We start from the raw sequence: 17,354 nt of genomic DNA on the forward strand, positions 1-17,354 counted from the left end.
TTATTGAAGAGGCATCTTCATTGTATAGTCTTTCCTCCTTTATCATAGATTTGGTGACCATAGGTACATGGGTTTATCTCTGAGCTTTCTGTCCTATACCATTGAGCTATATTTCTGTTTTTGTGCCAGTACCATACTGTCTTGATGATTGTAGCTTTCTAGTATAGTCTGAAGTCAGGGAGCCTGATTCCTCCAACTCCATTTTTCTTTCTCAAGATTCCTTTGGTTATTCAGAGTCTTTTGTGTTTTCATACAAATTGTAAAATTTTTGTTTTAATTCTGTGAGAAATGCCACTGGTGACTTAGTAGGGATTGCATTGAATCTGTAGATTGCTTTGGGTAGTATAGTCATTTTCACAATATTCATTCTTCCCATTTGAGAACATGGTATTTCTCTCCATCTGTTTGTTTCTTCTTTGATTTCACTCATCAAAGTGTGAATGCTTACAAGTCTTTTGCATCCTTACAGCCTTGATTCTGACTAGCACACTTATGGAGGCAGCCAGGAAGAGGGTGGGGATTGGTACTTTGTTCAAGCAAATTTAATAGCCATGTGATTTCAATTTAAAAAGAAAAATAAAACTGGACAAAAACCTTCACTGGTAGTGAATCATGTAAGATAGTCCAGGACAGTGTGATGAGAGCCCTGGGCCCTGGGAAGGCAGTGCCCCATATGAAGTGGCCCGGAGTGGCAAGGCCAGGCAAGAGGCAGCAGCCATTCTGAGTAGTGTGCAGACAAGTTTGGGCCCTACAGTGGGGCTCCTTCTCTGTCACTGGCCTCTTCTACTTGTTCATTTGAGCTTGAAACTTGATAACTGGATGGAGATCAGTTAGCCTCTCCATCCTTGGAGCGGATCGATGGTCACTGATGTTGCCAGGTCCAAGTCACTGTGTCTGCGGAGGGCAGTTCGCCCACGGGTAGACTTCAGGTCAGATACTGCTGCGTGACACTGAGCGCTGCACTGAGACGCCCACCCCTCCCGTGTGGCCCTGTGTTTCAGGGCATGAATTACCTGGAAGACCGGCGCTTGGTGCATAGGGACCTGGCAGCCAGGAACGTGCTGGTGAAGACGCCACAGCACGTGAAGATCACAGACTTCGGGCTGGCCAAGCTGCTGGGTGCCGAGGAGAAGGAGTATCACGCAGAAGGAGGCAAGGTATGCACTCTCCTGAAGCAGACTGACCAACTCAGGGCCATTCTCAGGACCTTCTAGGTGAGGTCACAGTGCCACCAGCACTGTGTCTAGCCAGGCTCCAGAGCTGCCTGGGGAGAAGCATTTCCTGGGAAGGTAAATAGAGATGTTTCTGACACACCCAGAAGCCAAAGGCAGTAAATGTGAATTCAGCTTCATCTCTAGGGAACTATTAGCCAAAGTTAGGTTTCCACCTCCTGCTCCAGGGTAAAGACCCTTCAGAAGAACATCTTGAAATGTCACAGCTGATTTGGCAGCAAGGAAAGTTTCCTGTGATTGTTCCAGGACCTCCCGAGGGGCGCTGGCCACGATGGACTTGGCTTCTTCCTCTAGACAGGCCTGGGGCTTCTCCAGGGGGCTTTTCCAGCAGTGAAGGATGCAGGTATCCAGATATACCCTTCAGAACACTCTAGATCAGCTGTACATCTCTTCAGTTTCACACTGGCTTACATGACTCCAAGCCGCTGGCCCTGCAAGCACCCACAAACACAGGGCACGACCAGGGTCCCCAGCTACCAGCCCATGCACCCAGCTCAGCAGAGGAGCCCACAGACAGACCAAAGACCCTCCTCAGTCCTGGGGTCTGACAGAGACCCTGTCCTCTGCCAGACAAACCTCTCCTCCTGCTGGGAAGGAGCCCTGGGCCCGGGGGGTGAGGGTGTGGGTGGCCTGGTTTTCTCACCTTTGTCATTTTCAATTTCTCCTTGTCATTTTGTTTTTCAATAGAAGGAAGCTAATACTTGTCTTATTACTTGTATCTCTCATCATTCCAAGGTCCCTATCAAATGGATGGCTTTGGAATCAATTTTACACCGAATTTATACCCATCAGAGTGATGTCTGGAGCTATGGTGAGTCAGAACCCTGAGGCCGGTGGATCAAGGCCGAGGCTGTGTTGGCTTGCGCTGTTGCTGCGCACTGTACCCTCTGCCGTGGGAGACACTAACAGTCACGTTACCGTTGTTGTCAGGCTGTTACAATAGGAAACATGAAAAAGGAAATTGAGTCTAACTACCATCCTAAGCGTCACTGGAGGTAACAGTGAGCTTGTCAGGAGAGAGAGTAACAGAGGAAAGAATGTGAACCTGGGAAATGCCTGTATCCCAAAGTCAAGCAGGTACAACCTCTTGCTGTGAATTTGAAGTGAACCAAAGGGAGATGGCAAATCAGGTCTCGTGAGAAGTGTTTCCGGTAGGGAGTGTGGTTCTACAGCGGACTAACTCGCTGGCTGCGGTTCCGGGTACTGAATGGTTCTCTTTCTGCATCAGAGAGAATGGCTCGACAAAACGCACTGTGAGAGTGTGTCTTTGGGGAAATATGAGGAAAGGGAAGTAGCTGCTGCTTCCAGCTCTCATGAAGGCCATCTCACCAGGACCTGCTTCTTTCTTCCTCCAAATCCCACGCGGCCTGTGCTCTGTCCTCTGCCCAGCTTCCCTCTCCTCAGACACACCTTCCATGCTCTCGTCTTGTTCTCTGTCAGAGGGGCTCCAGAGCCTTCAAGGGCCTCGCCTTTCAGGAAAGCATTCCCACTGGTTGCTATAGGGGGTACTACCCACTGTTACTGCCAAATCAGCCCAAAGGCTGCAAAACAGCTAATCTGCATTGAATGGTAAACATCAATCTATCCCAGCTATCAAAGCTATAGAGGTGAATCACCCACCCATAGAATATTATAAGGAGTTTCCAAGAGGAATGCTGTTATTATCACAAAAACAGAATCATTCAGGATATCTCCTATTTAGCATTTCTTTTACAACATTACTAACTTCCTAATATTCCAGTTAAATTTTGAAGAATTTCATGGGTTTTTTTCTATCTCTCCTGCTATTAAATTGTTTAAAATTTCATGGGTCTTTGTCTATCTCTCCTGCTATAATATAAGCTTTATGAAGACAGAAATCTTTGTGAATGAATATGTGAATTTTCATGCATACCTGTGACGCTGAGCTGCTTACAATTGATGAACTAGATAAGGAAACAAAGCTATTCTGATACCTTGTTATTTTCAGCTGTGTTCAAGAAGTGTCTGCTCCCCTGGAGGGACAGGGAGAAGTGCTGCTTTTCCTGTTTGTGGTTCTGCCCAGACCCGTCACTGTCATTGTCGCCACACAGCCCAGTGTGGTGACACACACCCCCTTCCAGCGACACTACGCAGGGGCTCCTCCTGGGTCTTCTCTGAGCTTGTTTTGTACTCACTCACCTATTCTCCAGACAGCTGGCAAAAATATTTTAAACTACATTAGACTTTTACTTCTCTGCTTAACCTCCTTCTTTGATTTTCCAAATATGTTCCAGAGAAAACCTGAAACCCTGACTGTGGTCAAGAGTGGTCTGGGCCCCTGCCTTTCCCAGCTGCCCAGCTGTGTTCTCCCCTTGCCCCATGTGCCCGCTTGCAGACTGCAGGGCCACGTCTGCGCAGTAAAATGAAATTCTCAAACTCAGTGACTTAATCCCTTTGAGTGATTATAACCAGCATCAGAAAGTCAGCGTCAGCACAGGGGCTGTGTGTTTCATCTCAGTGGAAATTGTGTTGTCAGTGATTATGATCTGCTGTTCTGGTAGTACATCAGAATTGTTACAATATGAACCTGAATTTCTAGTTTAAAAAACATATCCTGTTACTCTACTCTCTAGACTCTAGTCAAGGCAAAATATTTTAGTCAGGAACCTGTATGTTCCACTTACCAGTTGAAAAGACAGAGAATTCATACCAACTTCCAACCCTACTCTTACCCCGCAGCCAGGCATACACACGGCCCTCTTTCACCATTTGTCCAAAAACCTGAAAAGCTTGCTTTCCTTTAGGAAGTCATTGTGTGTGTGTATTAAATGCAGTGTTTAAACCTAGTCAGAATTAACTGACTATAGACCTGGACATGAGATTTTCTTTTTTTGATCAAGTCCATAATGACTGTGGTGGGAAGGACAAAAGGATTATTAATACTTTCTTGTTCCTGGACCACTGCTTTTCTTCAGTCTTCCACCTTGCATTCTGCATGTTAATTCAGGTCATTCAGTTTTGGAATGGCCTTTAGAAAATCCACCATGCAGATCCATGGTGATATGCATTTAGAGGTCAATTCTAAAGAAAAGGGGTCGTTAGACTAGGTGGAGATTAGGAACCACCCCCCACACTGGGTTCCTGTGTCTGGCCCCTCCCTGTGTGGTCTGGGGACTCAAGACTCAGGCCCACTATGCTCATCACTAGAGGCACCCAGGGCGTCATGCTGTCCAGGTAAGGGACATACTGCTCATCACATTTGTGTGTTTCTGGAGCAGAGAATTCCATCAAGGGAGGCATTGAGGTAGAAAGACTATCAGAACTTCTGAACAGTCTGAAAAAACACCAATTCTAATAGTACTCTTTCTTTAATTTTTTTAATCATGGTGATTGATTGATGTTGAAATTTAAAATGTGGAGTTTTATATTTATCAAAAGAAACACAGAGGTTTTTATCTCTAATTTTTTTATTCTTTAAAAACAATGTATAGTTAGTTAAGTCTCCTGGGGCACACATCTGACTGTGTAACTCCCGCTCCATAGACCAGGCATGTCTCAGAGAGGTGGTGTCTTTTGCTGTTAATACTAAAGTTTGCTATTTATTGGCTACTTACTATTTGCCTGGCATTGTCTGAACTTTGAAGTTGTGTTATCTTGTTTGATCTCACAACCATCCTATGAGACAGACACTGAACTGAGGCTTCCAGCACCGAGCAAATTGCCCAAGGGCACAGAAACAGGGGTTTTTAAACGTTGGAACAGTATGTCAACAATGATGACTAAAGACAAGATGCTGTGATTATTATTGACTCATAAAGCAACCCCTTCTTCCTCTTAGGAGTCACTGTTTGGGAGTTGATGACCTTTGGATCCAAGCCTTATGATGGAATCCCTGCGAGTGAGATCTCGACTGTCCTGGAGAAAGGAGAGCGCCTCCCACAGCCACCCATCTGCACCATCGACGTCTACATGATCATGGTCAAGTGTGAGTGGCCAGTGGGACCTGTCACCGGGCTGCCCTGAGCCACACCCCAGGTCTTAGACTCCCTAAGACACTGTATCACAGCCTATAGGCAGGCACATTCGTCAGCCCCTTCTCAGGGCGCTTTACCAGAAGCACTTACCTGCTGCGCTGAGCACTGTGAACTAATGTCACACTGAGCATTGTGAGCTGATGTTTTCAAGCAAACAAATAGAGTCAGAATCCCCCAGAAGCTGTTATACCAAACACTCTTCTCTCTGAGTTGCTCAATGAAACGCCTGCCCCACATTTTGAAGCCTGTTACCAGAGAGACTGTTTTTAAATGCCTAACAGTGAATAGCCACATGAGATTAGTAGAATCAACACTACTGCTTTGACTTAAACCTTTCAGATAGTGGATTTATGTGAGGCCTTCTGCAGTGTAGCAGGTAAACATTGTAATCCAAGTAAGAGTGGATGGCTTGATTGTGACACTGCTACGCTGTCAGAATCCCAAGTTCAGTAGGCTCTGGGGGTAGTATTACACATAAGATGAGAATTTACACAGAAAGCAGCCCAGGGAATGTGAGAGAGCCAAATCCATGTCAGCATTGAGTCTTTCTGAACTTTAGACCACAGAGCTAATCAGTTGTGACTTCCTTGCTTTAGGTTGAAGAAGCTGGTATCCAGAGAGGTCACATGATTTGTCTGAGGTCACATAGCAGCCTAGCCTAAAATAGCTTGACATCCTGCTGATAGAAAATAAATATGAACTCTCAGGGTCATGAGGATTTCCAGTCAACAGCTGTTCCTCCAGCATGTTTGATCTAGACCTGGATCACTGTGTCATCAGATGCAATGGCATGGTCAACAGGAGCATCCTCCACACGAAGGCACTGAGCATCCCGTCACGCGCACGTGTGATTGCTGAGTGTGATACAATGAAATGCCAGGGAATGGCATTCCCAAGCCCTGAGGTTCTTAAGGAAGTTCCTACATTTCCCTAAATCTGGTTTCCAACTTACTAGACTGCTGAGTGAATGTGGATGAGGCTGAATGTCAGGTGAGGACTTTACGGAGAGTTGAAACCCAGGGCTCCCTACAGTCAGAGCAGTTCACAGAAAGTGAAACCTGTCATACAGCTGCCAGGTCACTTAAGATGATGACACCATAATGACCCTTGGAAGGGGAGGCACAGGAAATTAGAGCATGTTATTGCCATTCTGACTCAAATATGTGATGTCATCATGGTCTTCAAACAGTAATCAGTACCTGCTTGTCAAGACTGAAAAACCTGTCACAAAGATTAGGTCTCATCCTCATTTATTTGTCTTAAAGAGTCCCCCCATAAATACTTTCAGGGATGCCATATTTATCAGTTCTTTAAGGGTTCTAACTGAACTGACTTCCCTCCTTCCTTCTCCAGGCTGGATGATAGATGCAGACAGTCGCCCAAAGTTCCGTGAGTTGATCCTTGAATTCTCCAAGATGGCCCGAGACCCACAGCGCTACCTTGTCATCCAGGTACTGTCCTCTCCCCCTCTCCTCCCCAGGAGGACCCTGCTAATGAGGTCACACATCCCTGTAATACCGCGGTGATGCAGCTTCCTGCCTCCCAGGCTGCACCAGAAACCCTCAGGCATTAGAGCAAGCACAGGCCAAGGTGGATTAAGTCAAGCTCACCATGGGGCCCCCAACTGTCCGCCACCGTGTGAGCCCTGCACACTTGGCACCCCCTCATCTTCATGGTCCGTTTAGCCAAAGCTTCATATCTGTCTCTGGGGAACCAGGGCTTTGGTGGGGGGCAAGTCTGGCTTCAGATTCTTGACTCTCCACTTTAGATTAACAAAACCAAGCTCATGGAACTGTTTTAAAGATTCAGTTCCATGCAGAATGCATTGCAAGGCACCTGAAGCAGTTCCAGGAATGTGTGTGTTTTGGGGGGAGGGTCCCCACACCCCCAGGCAAGCACTTCCCCAGCACCAGCTGGTGTCCTGCAATTCAGCTCAGTCTGACACTGTCCACCTGGGACAGCATCAGAGGCCATACTCCTCCACGTCAGATGCCAGTCCCAAGTCCAGATGCTTCTGACCTACCAGCTAAAGACTGGAGGTTCTCACTCCCTCTCTGCTTGGGTTCCATTTATTTGCTAGAGCAGCTCACAGAACTCAAGGAAGCATTCTACTCACTAGACCGCCTCTTGATTATAAATGGATATAATGCAGGAGCGGCTAGATGGAAGAAACACAGAGGGGAGGTGTAGGGAAAGGGCACGGTTCCCATGCTCTCTGGAGCACTGCTCTGCCCCAAATCTCCATGTGCTCACCACCCCGGAAAGACTCTGAATCTCATCCTTTGGGGTTTTTATGGAGACTTCATTACATAGGCATGATTAAATCATTGACCCCCAGGCCCTCTGCCCTTAGACTGAAAGTTCTAACCCTCACATGGGATTCTAATCATGTGGCTCTACTGGTCACCAGCCCCCACCTTTCGGTGCTCCCCAAAATCTCCTCATTGACATAAGAGACACTGAGGAAATTCCAAGGGTGTAGGAGCTCTGCAGTGCGGAAGACCTGGTTTCCATCCCTGGGTTGGGAAGATCCCCTGGAGAAGTGAACAACTACCCACTCCAGTATCCTTGCCTGGAGAATACCATGGACAGAGGAGCCTGCCAGGCTACAGTCCATGGGGTCACAAAGAGTCAAACATGATTGAGTGACATTCACTTTGAGGAGCTCTGTGCCAGGAGCAGGGACGAAGAGCAAAAGTGCACTTTTTACTGCACAGAGCACAGCAGGCCAGTGAAGGCTGTGCCTCCGGCACCTCTTTTACGTCCTGAGCTGTCTGCCTTTCCTTTGAGGACTTTAGGACATCAGGGAATTTTCAGTGTTGTCATTTCAGGCAAGGGGTGGGAAATGGGGGAAGGAAGGAGGAACTGTATTTTGGAGAACTGGCAGGGGAAGGGGGCAGGTTTTTACAGCTAAACTGGCAAATATACAGGCACCTACAGACCACAGACCACACCTCGATAGCAAGGGAGTGGGACAGCAGCTCTCTGGCCTTTCTGATGGTCTCACAATCTCTGTGCCAGGGGGACGAGAGAATGCATTTGCCAAGCCCTACGGACTCCAACTTTTACCGCGCCCTGATGGATGAGGAGGACATGGAGGACGTTGTGGATGCTGATGAGTACCTCGTCCCCCAGCAGGGCTTCTTCCACAGCCCCGCCACCTCTCGGACACCCCTCCTCAGCTCCCTGGTACCAAAGTCACTCATTCTTAAGCTCTGCCTCTTGGTTTGAACAGATTGAGTTCTAGGGAAAATAATACCCATCTTGTGAAACTTAACCAGGTGGTGAAGCTAAAATCAGAATGAATCAATTCAGTGTACCAGTTATTTTATTGCATTGCAGCAACTGGATCATAATCTTTCTGGTCCATTAAGGAACAGAGTTAAATCAGAACTAAACCTAGTTTTCTTATGCTAATGCATCAAGATGAAATCAGGCCCTTCTCCCTTCTCCCTGAGGCCCCTTTCTGCTCTCAGTGGAGATGGTTGAGTGTCCGCCTGCATCATAAACACTGTGATTCTTTTTTCAGAGCGCCTCCAGCAACACTCCCACTGTGACTTGCGTTGATAGAAGTGGGGTAGGTATCAACATCTGCAAACCAGAATTAACTAACATCTCTGTACCCCAGCTCTACTAGACATAAGAAGTACCCACCTTAACCTGAATAATTGTGATTTCCTTCCTGTATTGCTTCCTCCCTTGATCCCTACTCTGTGGCCAGCAATTAGCTATTATTTCTCAAAGTGCTACTGAAGATGTGATTCATGGACCAGTAGCATCGTGCAGTTCCTGGACCTGGCAGTTTGTTAGAAATGCAGACCGTCAGGGCCCCACCCCAGACCTACTGCCGCAGGATCCGCTGGCCATCTGTGAGCTCGCCTTCCAGGCGGTGCTGATGCTTGATGTGTGAAGCCCTGATTAGACCCACGCTTACCAATGCACTAGCCATGTGTGGCTACTTAAATTTAAATGTTAATTAAAGTTAAATAAAATTTAAAATTCCGTTCCTCACACATGTGGTAAGGAGCTACCGTATGGAAGAGCGCACATTACAGGGCACATCTGTCGTTGCCAAAAGCCCTGCTGGACAGCCCTGGTCCGGGCCATCCACTTGCCCTGTCATCTGGGCCAGGAGTGAGGTACCACCTGTGGGCAAAGTGGTTAGAAGTGCAGCATCTCCGGTCCTCTCCCAGATCTCCTGCGTCAGAATCTGCATTTTAGCAAGCTCTCAGGTGACCTTTATCCCCGCTGAAGTGAGCAGCACTGGCTGGAGTTAACCTTGCCTCATCTCCTCCTGACAGAGCTACCCTCTCAAGGAAGAAAGCTTCCTGCAGCGCTACAGTTCAGACCCCACTGGTGCCCTCACCGAGGACAGCATGGACGACGCTTTCCTCCCAGTACCCGGTGAGTACCGCTCGCTGGGGTTGGGGTGGCGGAGGGGTGTGTGGGTTCTGTTCCATGGCCTCAGGCCCTGGCCCGGGCCAGCTGCTTCCTTCAAGCTGGTTCAGCGGTAGAGCCCACGGTAAGAGTGCAGACCAAACGAAGGGAGAAGGAGGGCAGTCAATAGACAACGACCAAGTATGCACATGGGTCCAGGCATGTCCAGGTTGTCTTTAGAAGGACTCTGCAGATTTTCTAGAATTTGAAGCCAAAAGTAAAGATTTACATGTGTGAGTGCTTGAGAGAGAGAGTGTGTGGTGTGTGTATGTGAGAGAGAGAGAGTGTGGGTGAGAGAGAGAGAGACAGATTAGATCCCTGTTCTCTCTCCTGGCTCCATTTCTGGCCTGTGAAACTTGTATTTACTTAATCTAAGCTCTGTCCCCAGACAGCCAACCTGCACAAACACACATCTCAAGGGAAGCAGTCCTCTGAAAACTTTAAACTTTCAAAAGAAAAGCATGCACGTTTCTTTGAGCAGTACGAAAAGAACACAATTCATTTTAGCAAGAGAGTCTTCTCCCCAGGCTTCCCTGCTTCTGTCATCCAGCACCTCTTTGAAGAATAGTCACAGGGTTTAGATCCTGTTGAGGATGATGCTTTGCTGATTACACTTGATTTCTTTTCAATTTCAGAATATGTAAACCAATCTGTTCCCAAAAGACCCGCAGGCTCTGTCCAGAACCCTGTCTATCACAATCAGCCTCTATACCCAGCTCCTGGCAGAGACCCTCAGTACCAAAATTCACGCAGCAACGCCGTGGACAACCCTGAGTATCTCAACACCACGCATCCTGCCTGTATCAATGGTGTACTCGACGGCCCTGCCCTCTGGGCTCAGAAGGGCAGTTACCAAATTAGCCTAGACAACCCTGACTACCAGCAGGCCTTCTTTCCCAAGGAAGCCAAGTCGAATGGCATCTTTAAGGGACCTGCAGCTGAAAATGCTGAATACCTGCGGGCAGCACCAGCAGGCAGTGACTTTACTGGGGCCTGACCATGGAGGACAACCTCAGCCGTAAACTTCCAGCCCCTTCCGCCCCCAGGACCAAGCCATGGCAGCTGTTGAGTCCTGACCGCCATGCTGACATTATCTCTTGGACCCACAGACTGGTTTGTCCATATTTGCCCTGATCAACCCACCTTTCAACCAAGAAGTGCCCCTGACTCAGATGCACTTTGCAAAGTTGCAGGGACATTCCTTTGTGTTCAAACTGTGAGGCTTCCACAAAAGGCATCCAGAAAGAATGTTGTCCATTTGGGAAGAAGTTCACCTTTCAATGAGGTATATTTGAAAAATACTAAATATGTTTAAGGAGTTTTATTGCTTAGGAACATCTGGGGTTTTTTCATTGATACTGATTTTACTTTTAATGAGCTTTTCTAATAAGGAAAAAGCTTGCTCATAGCACCTGTGGTACTGAGTTGACCCAGGCCCAACTGTGACTGAGACGCATGAACCAGCCTTCCAGGTAACACGTGATTCCATTGGCTCTGCTTGGAGACTTCTCTATTGCAAGACAGTTGAATAACCAGCCAGTCCTCTGAGTCCTCAGCAAGCCACATTGGTACTATATCAGATCAAGGCAGGTACAAGACAATAAGCCACTTTGAACTCTTCCTAAGCAAGGAAGAAACAGAGGGAGTAGAATTCTTCCTCAGACTTACTTTTATATAGATGTCTCCACGGTACTTTCTCTCCTTTGGGTGACCAGTGTTTTCTAATTAAAAGTATTAGACTTGTTTATTTTCCATTCCATAGTTTTGAAACCCAGTATGCTTTCCCTGTACAGCCAAGCAGTAACCACGGTCAGCTTATACGTGATTCATCGACATTCGGACCATTGCCTTTAAGTGAGATGGAATGACGGTGCTAAAAAGGAACAAATCCCCCAAATTTGAGTCTTAGAGGAAATATATTAAGTCTTTGGAGGTCAGGGGACAGGTGTCTGTCTGAAGACTGCATATGTGATGCTGCTCTTGAAACTCTTTTAGCTCCCCCAACGCTCTCCCCGACACACACACGAAACAATTTGTTTAGGCTACTCCTAGAAGATAATTAATTATTTTACTTCAAGGGATTTTTACTCAAAGGGCACTTTGCTCCTCACTGGGAAGCTGCCCAGATCCCTCCTTGCCCTTGGTGAGTTGCAGGGTCCAAGCACACGGGTAGCTGTGTGGGAGTGCCTCACCACTATGGCACTTTTCACAGGTGAAATAGAGACAGCATTATGTGTCATATGAAATTCAGGTAAATACGAAATTTGACTTTGAAGTTGATGATAATGCCTTCATAACATCTCCAGGTATGTGGGAAGAAGAAAACAATCCCCCCTTAAAATAACTCCCTGTAATTGGAGGACCCGCTACTTACGACACAAGCTTTTTCTCATCTGTGTCCCCAAACCCTGAATGTTACATAGTTCTTTGTAGACAGTGTTGTAAACACTCTCAGTCAAGATCCATCTCAGCCAGCAAGAAGTGTTTCAGACAGTATTTTCAGCCCATGGTTTTATTCAGCTCCCCACTTCCCCCCCACACACAATTTTCCTTTAGCTTTTAAGTTATTTAGTGACTCAGGTGGATCAGGGCCCCATAGTTTTGTTATCAAAGTATTTAATTTTGTCTCAATAGAAATATGAACTATATTCAGTTTCATCATGTTCCACACTTTAACAACTTACCAGCCTGGCATAGGTATTAAAGATAAAAAAATAAATCATAATACCTGATTCCACAAAATTCACAATTTAGCGAACTAACAAGTACTAACCTGAAAGTGACATGACGATGCCAGGCAAGACTTGTCAGCCCAGCTCGGTGACAGCACAGGGCACAGGGTGATGGGTGCCTGGTGTGGAGGGGCCGTGGAGTCGGGTCAGAGGACCCCTAGGACATCAGCCAGCAAGAATTGGAAAGTGCAGCAGGGGGAGCCAGGCCGTGAAAGGGTCCTCCAGAGAAGCCGCTCCTGAAGCAGCCCCACAGCCTCCGCTGCCCCTTCAAGCCTGGGGTTAGGCTTGGCACGTTCCCCAAGCGCCCTTCCGGTCCATCCCCACTGGGGGGTTAAAAATGATTCATGAAAAGATTAAACAATGTCTCTAAGGATCTGAAATTTTATGTCCTTGTCAGCAAACCACTCTCATTATTTATTCACCTCAGAACATAAGTGCTTTAGCCAGATATGTGTCCAGCACTGAGAGTTAGAATGACCCACATTCTGCTGCCACTAGTTTGTCAGGAGACAGTTGAGGAGGGAGCACAACATCCTGGTCCAACTGTAGCAGGAAGAGCTTAGTATTTTTGTAATTTGAAATATTTTACTGTAACATAATATAGTAGAGAGATTCAAGATTTTTTTTTTTTTTGTATTTCAATTTCCTGGCATAAAATCTACTCGCTAAATTTTCTTAGACATTGTTATTTCCACCAGTCTTCTCACTGTGTCTGTCCAGGGAGGTTCAGGGGGCCTGTAGACTCTTGAGGGCCTAAGAGAGCAGAGCCTGAATCCAGGTCTGGGGGCCCCGTGGACAGTCAGGAGAGGGGCTCTCACACCTCGGGGCTCTGAGGGGCCACTCAAAGCTTAACCCTCACCCCTTTGGTTTCTGCTCGTTGACACAAAGCCCTGAGGCCCCACGGAGAGCCTGTCTGCTGTTTTCCTCCCCAGCCAGTCCCTGGAGCATTTCCCCACAGCCCAGTCAAGCCAGGCCTTCAGAAACAGGTCAGGGAAAGTAAGAGTGAGAGGCTGTTTACAGCTGACCCTTGAACCTCATGAGTTTGAACAGTGTGGGTCCACTTAGACATGGATTTCTTCGATAGAGGACACAAAAGTCCATGTGAGCACCAGTCAGCTGAATTCATGATTAAAGAACCAAAAGCTCTGGAGAGCCAACTGTGTACAGTTACAGGGGAGTCCACTGCTCAGAGGGTCAGGGCCCCAACCTGGGCTGTTCTAGAGTCAGCTGTCCAGTGTGCCATACGTACATCTTATCACAGAATCTTTAAGGAGGCCCTGTTGTCTCACACTGTGAAAAATAGTTCTGTTACCTCAAGATAGAGATGAATCTTCCAAACTCTAAATTTGCCCAGAGTTCAGGTTGTCACTGATTTACAACTAGGAGCACAGTGGAGGGTGCAGATTACATTCCAGTTGATGGCAAGGCTTAGAGGTTTGTTGAAAGTTCTTAATTTTGAGCTTTGGACTTCCCCTATCAAAACTGCAGACATGCATGAATCTTGAAGCAGAGGCAGACAGGCAGTGGTTCTCAGGCTGACTGCCCTTGGGTGTCTCCTGGGTCCCAACCAAAAAGACTCTGAATTTATCTCAGCTGCAGCCTGGGCCAGGCGTTTCTCAGAGCTCCCCTGGTGATTCTGATGGGCACCAAGTTTGGGCAACAGCTATGTAAAGAAAATGTCCTTCAGGGAGACTCAGGCCTGGGCTGACAGCCTCCCACTCGTGGCACGCTAGGCGAGGCCTGGGGCTGCACTCGTGCAGGACAGGCTGTCGGGCCGTGGTGACTCACCATGCTCACCTGCGCTGCCCATCAGGACTGACTGAAAGCTCAAAAGGAGCAGTCTAATCATAATTGCAGGGCTCCCTGTGTGGCTCTAATGGACAACCAGAGTGGGAACCCTCATCTCTCAGGTCACCTTCCCTTGGACTACCCTATGCATCGACACTGTGCCCCTGATTAGGGCAGAATCAGACTACGTGTGTGGAAGAGGTTCCCAAGGCAGTGCCAGAATGACCACCATCCCTGGTGTGCCTGGAGCCTCGGCTGCTGCTGGCCGTTCCAAAGCCTCTAATTCCTTGCCACCAGCAGCTAACTCATGCCAAAAGTGGCAGATACCCCAAATCTGAGCCTTGAGAAAGCCCTAGACAGTTTCTTTTCTAAGAAGTTGGTTTAAAACACCCATCTTCTGCTACAGGGAATGAGCTGCTCACCTCAGTGACAGTTCTTGAAGTTGCCCTTAGTGTCTGTTCCGCATTTATTACTTGGTGACAGGCACATTATTTTTTTTCCTTTGTTTTCCTTGCTGGGGCTATAAAACCTTACTGAATAGAGTCTCTTGCCTCTAGTCATATCAGCCATATCAGGGGCACACATTTTTGTGCTATAAAAGACACATTCCAACATGATTTTTAAATGTAAGTCTATTTTTGTAACTTTTTAGAGCACTGAGCTTTGTAAGGTATATTTTTAGGAAAACTCATTTTTCTGCTAAAGGAAATAGTTTACTTTAGAAAGACTGCAAGAAAATCAAAATTTGAAACCGAGATTGTTGTTTAAACAGTTGTAACATTTAACAGTTTTCATTGTTGTTTAAAGGGATTTAACTGAAACAAGAGAAATGTCTCTCTCGTAAAAAAGCACAGTGTCATTTCAGAACTGGGCTAGGTTGTCCTGATGAAGAGGAGAATCATTTTTATATTTATAAAATGAGAAAAGGATACAATTACATTTAGTTTCTTTGTCTGAATCAGGTTCATTTGACTCTGGGGCAATTCAGTGGGAAAGAACCACCGTCTATTACGACTAATAGACAACATCAGCTTCATGCTGTACACCACTCATCTGCCGATGGGACTCTGAAAATGTAAGAAAAATAATAGCAGAGCTCTCTGTTGGTTTATATATACCAATTTGACTGATGTGGATTATTTTTGTGTTTACAATTGATATATATTTACAATATAGACTAGAAATACCTGCAGAGCCCTAATGTTTAGCATGTTTGATGAACACCACCAGCAGTCTTCCAGACTAAGCATAGCCATCCTAGTGATGGGGTTTTTATCTCAGGCTGCACAGTGACATCATGGCAGTGGGGGAAGGGGAGCTTTTTGAAAATCTGGAGGCCCAACAGTGCCTCAGGTGAGTGAAACCCAGGATTTATACTTTGTAAAGCTCCTAAAATCATTCTGAGGCACAGCCAAAGCTGAGAACCACCAGCCTAGGGATTTGCCACAGGTGTGTGGACTTGCAGGTAGATTCTCCACGTGTAGGTACATCAGCATTGGGCGAACTCTAAGCACGAAGACCCCAGCATCCGTTGCTGTGGGTCAGGACCCTGAATGGATGGGGAGAGGGCCTAATCCATCGATGAAAAAGAATGTAAAGCAGACCCCTTCTTCCATGTCCTCTGTCAAAGGCAGATGGATAGCAAGCATCCTTGCTACTTGTCAACCAGTGGCTGCCCTGCCTCCAGCCACTGCGCAGCCATCACTGCCCAGGGAGAAAGGAGACGTGGACTCAGTTAGTCACAAAGGGATACGGCAAGGACACTGCATGTGTGGTTGGACAGTGCTTACAAAACAAAAGCCAACAAGAGGATTCCTGTTAAATGCTTTATATATATGACTGTGAAGAAAGCTGAGCACTGAAGAATTGATGCTTTGGAACTGTGGTGTTGGAGAAGACTCGAGAGTCCCTTGGACTGCAAGGAGATCCAACCAGACCATTCTGAAGGAGATCAGCCCTGGGATTTCTTTGGAAGGAATGATGCTAAAGCTGAAGCTCCAGTACTTTGGCCACCTCATGCGAAGAGTTGACTCATTGGAAAAAACTCTGATGCTGGGAGGGATTGGGGGCAGGAGGAGAAGGGGACGACAGAAGATGAGATGGCTGAATGGCATCACCGACTCGATGGACATGAGTTTGGGTGAACTCCGGGAGTTGGTGATGGACAGGGGGGCCTGGCGTGCTGTGATCCATGGGGTCACAAAGAGTCGGACACGACTGAGCGACTGAACTGAACTGAACTGATAAATATATAGGATAAAAACTGAAGCAATAACTAGTATTATTTTCTCTTCCACAAGCACAGTATGCCCTCTGAGGTTACAAATTCCTGTCTGAATTGCCAGCAGAAGTACTAAGAATCCCTACTCTATCACCTGGTAGATGAAACTGTGCATTTTTAGGTGCATTTACTTATTTTTTTCTTAAAGAAATCCTTTTGACTTACTTTGGCTACAAAGTAATCTTGCTGTATGATATGAAATTTTGGAGAGGAAGACGTACTGTGGCTCTGATGACATATTAGAGGTGATGATGTAATCAAGTAGCCTCAGGCAGCAGTAATTCCATTTTTAAAACAAGCAATTAGCTTTATAGCCTCTAATATATGGTACATTTTAACATTATAAATTTTTCCCGTGATGAAATCAATATTTGTACAAATGGAAAGTAAGATTCTGTTTTATATGGTTTACACTATTGATCAAAACATGTTGATTGTATATGGAGTATTAAAAAATTAGATGTATACTATTCATGTTCTTTACTCATAAGTATCTTATAAAAACATTGTATTCTTGTTAACAATGCAGTGTTGATAATAGTTATTAATCATATCTGACCTACTGTAGATTGTCCTTTCCTGACAACTTTTTAAAGTTAATTAATAAACTTTATTTTTAGAGCAGTTTTAGTTTCAAAACTGCAAAATTGAGAAATTATGGAGAGTTACCATGTGATCTCTGCCCCACAGGCTCCTCACTCTCCCATCCACACCTCAGGGCCTGATGCACTTCAATTAGTGGAGGGTTCCTGAGCCTGAGTTGACCGTCCCAGCACCTTGTAATATAGGGCAAACCTTCCCAGATTCCCCGCATAGTCTCTTCTCCTTCCAGAGCCAAGAGGGAATTCCTTGATGATGATTCTATAGCCAGTTGTAGTTCTCCTCAGTC

General features: G+C 46.4%; 1 protein-coding gene across 2 annotated transcripts in view; it reads left to right on the forward strand.

The window, feature by feature from the left end:
• EGFR (epidermal growth factor receptor) overlaps positions 1–16,817 on the forward strand; it is a 212,568-nt gene extending 195,751 nt beyond the window's left edge. Inside the window, exons 21-28 of one of the 2 annotated variants that reach the window (XM_052644247.1) lie at positions 1,002–1,157; positions 1,968–2,043; positions 5,032–5,178; positions 6,581–6,678; positions 8,249–8,416; positions 8,757–8,804; positions 9,529–9,631; positions 10,300–16,817. In XM_052644247.1, coding sequence (XP_052500207.1) covers positions 1,002–1,157; positions 1,968–2,043; positions 5,032–5,178; positions 6,581–6,678; positions 8,249–8,416; positions 8,757–8,804; positions 9,529–9,631; positions 10,300–10,661 — 1,158 coding nt within the window. In that variant the 3' untranslated portion in view covers positions 10,662–16,817. The remainder of the gene's footprint in view (positions 1–1,001; positions 1,158–1,967; positions 2,044–5,031; positions 5,179–6,580; positions 6,679–8,248; positions 8,417–8,756; positions 8,805–9,528; positions 9,632–10,299) is intronic. The other variant, XM_052644256.1, reaches the window with a different exon arrangement.
• Positions 16,818–17,354: the final 537 nt, after the last annotated feature.

This window comes from Budorcas taxicolor, chromosome 1 (assembly GCF_023091745.1).
Source record: "Budorcas taxicolor isolate Tak-1 chromosome 1, Takin1.1, whole genome shotgun sequence".
Lineage (NCBI taxonomy): Eukaryota > Metazoa > Chordata > Mammalia > Artiodactyla > Bovidae > Budorcas > Budorcas taxicolor.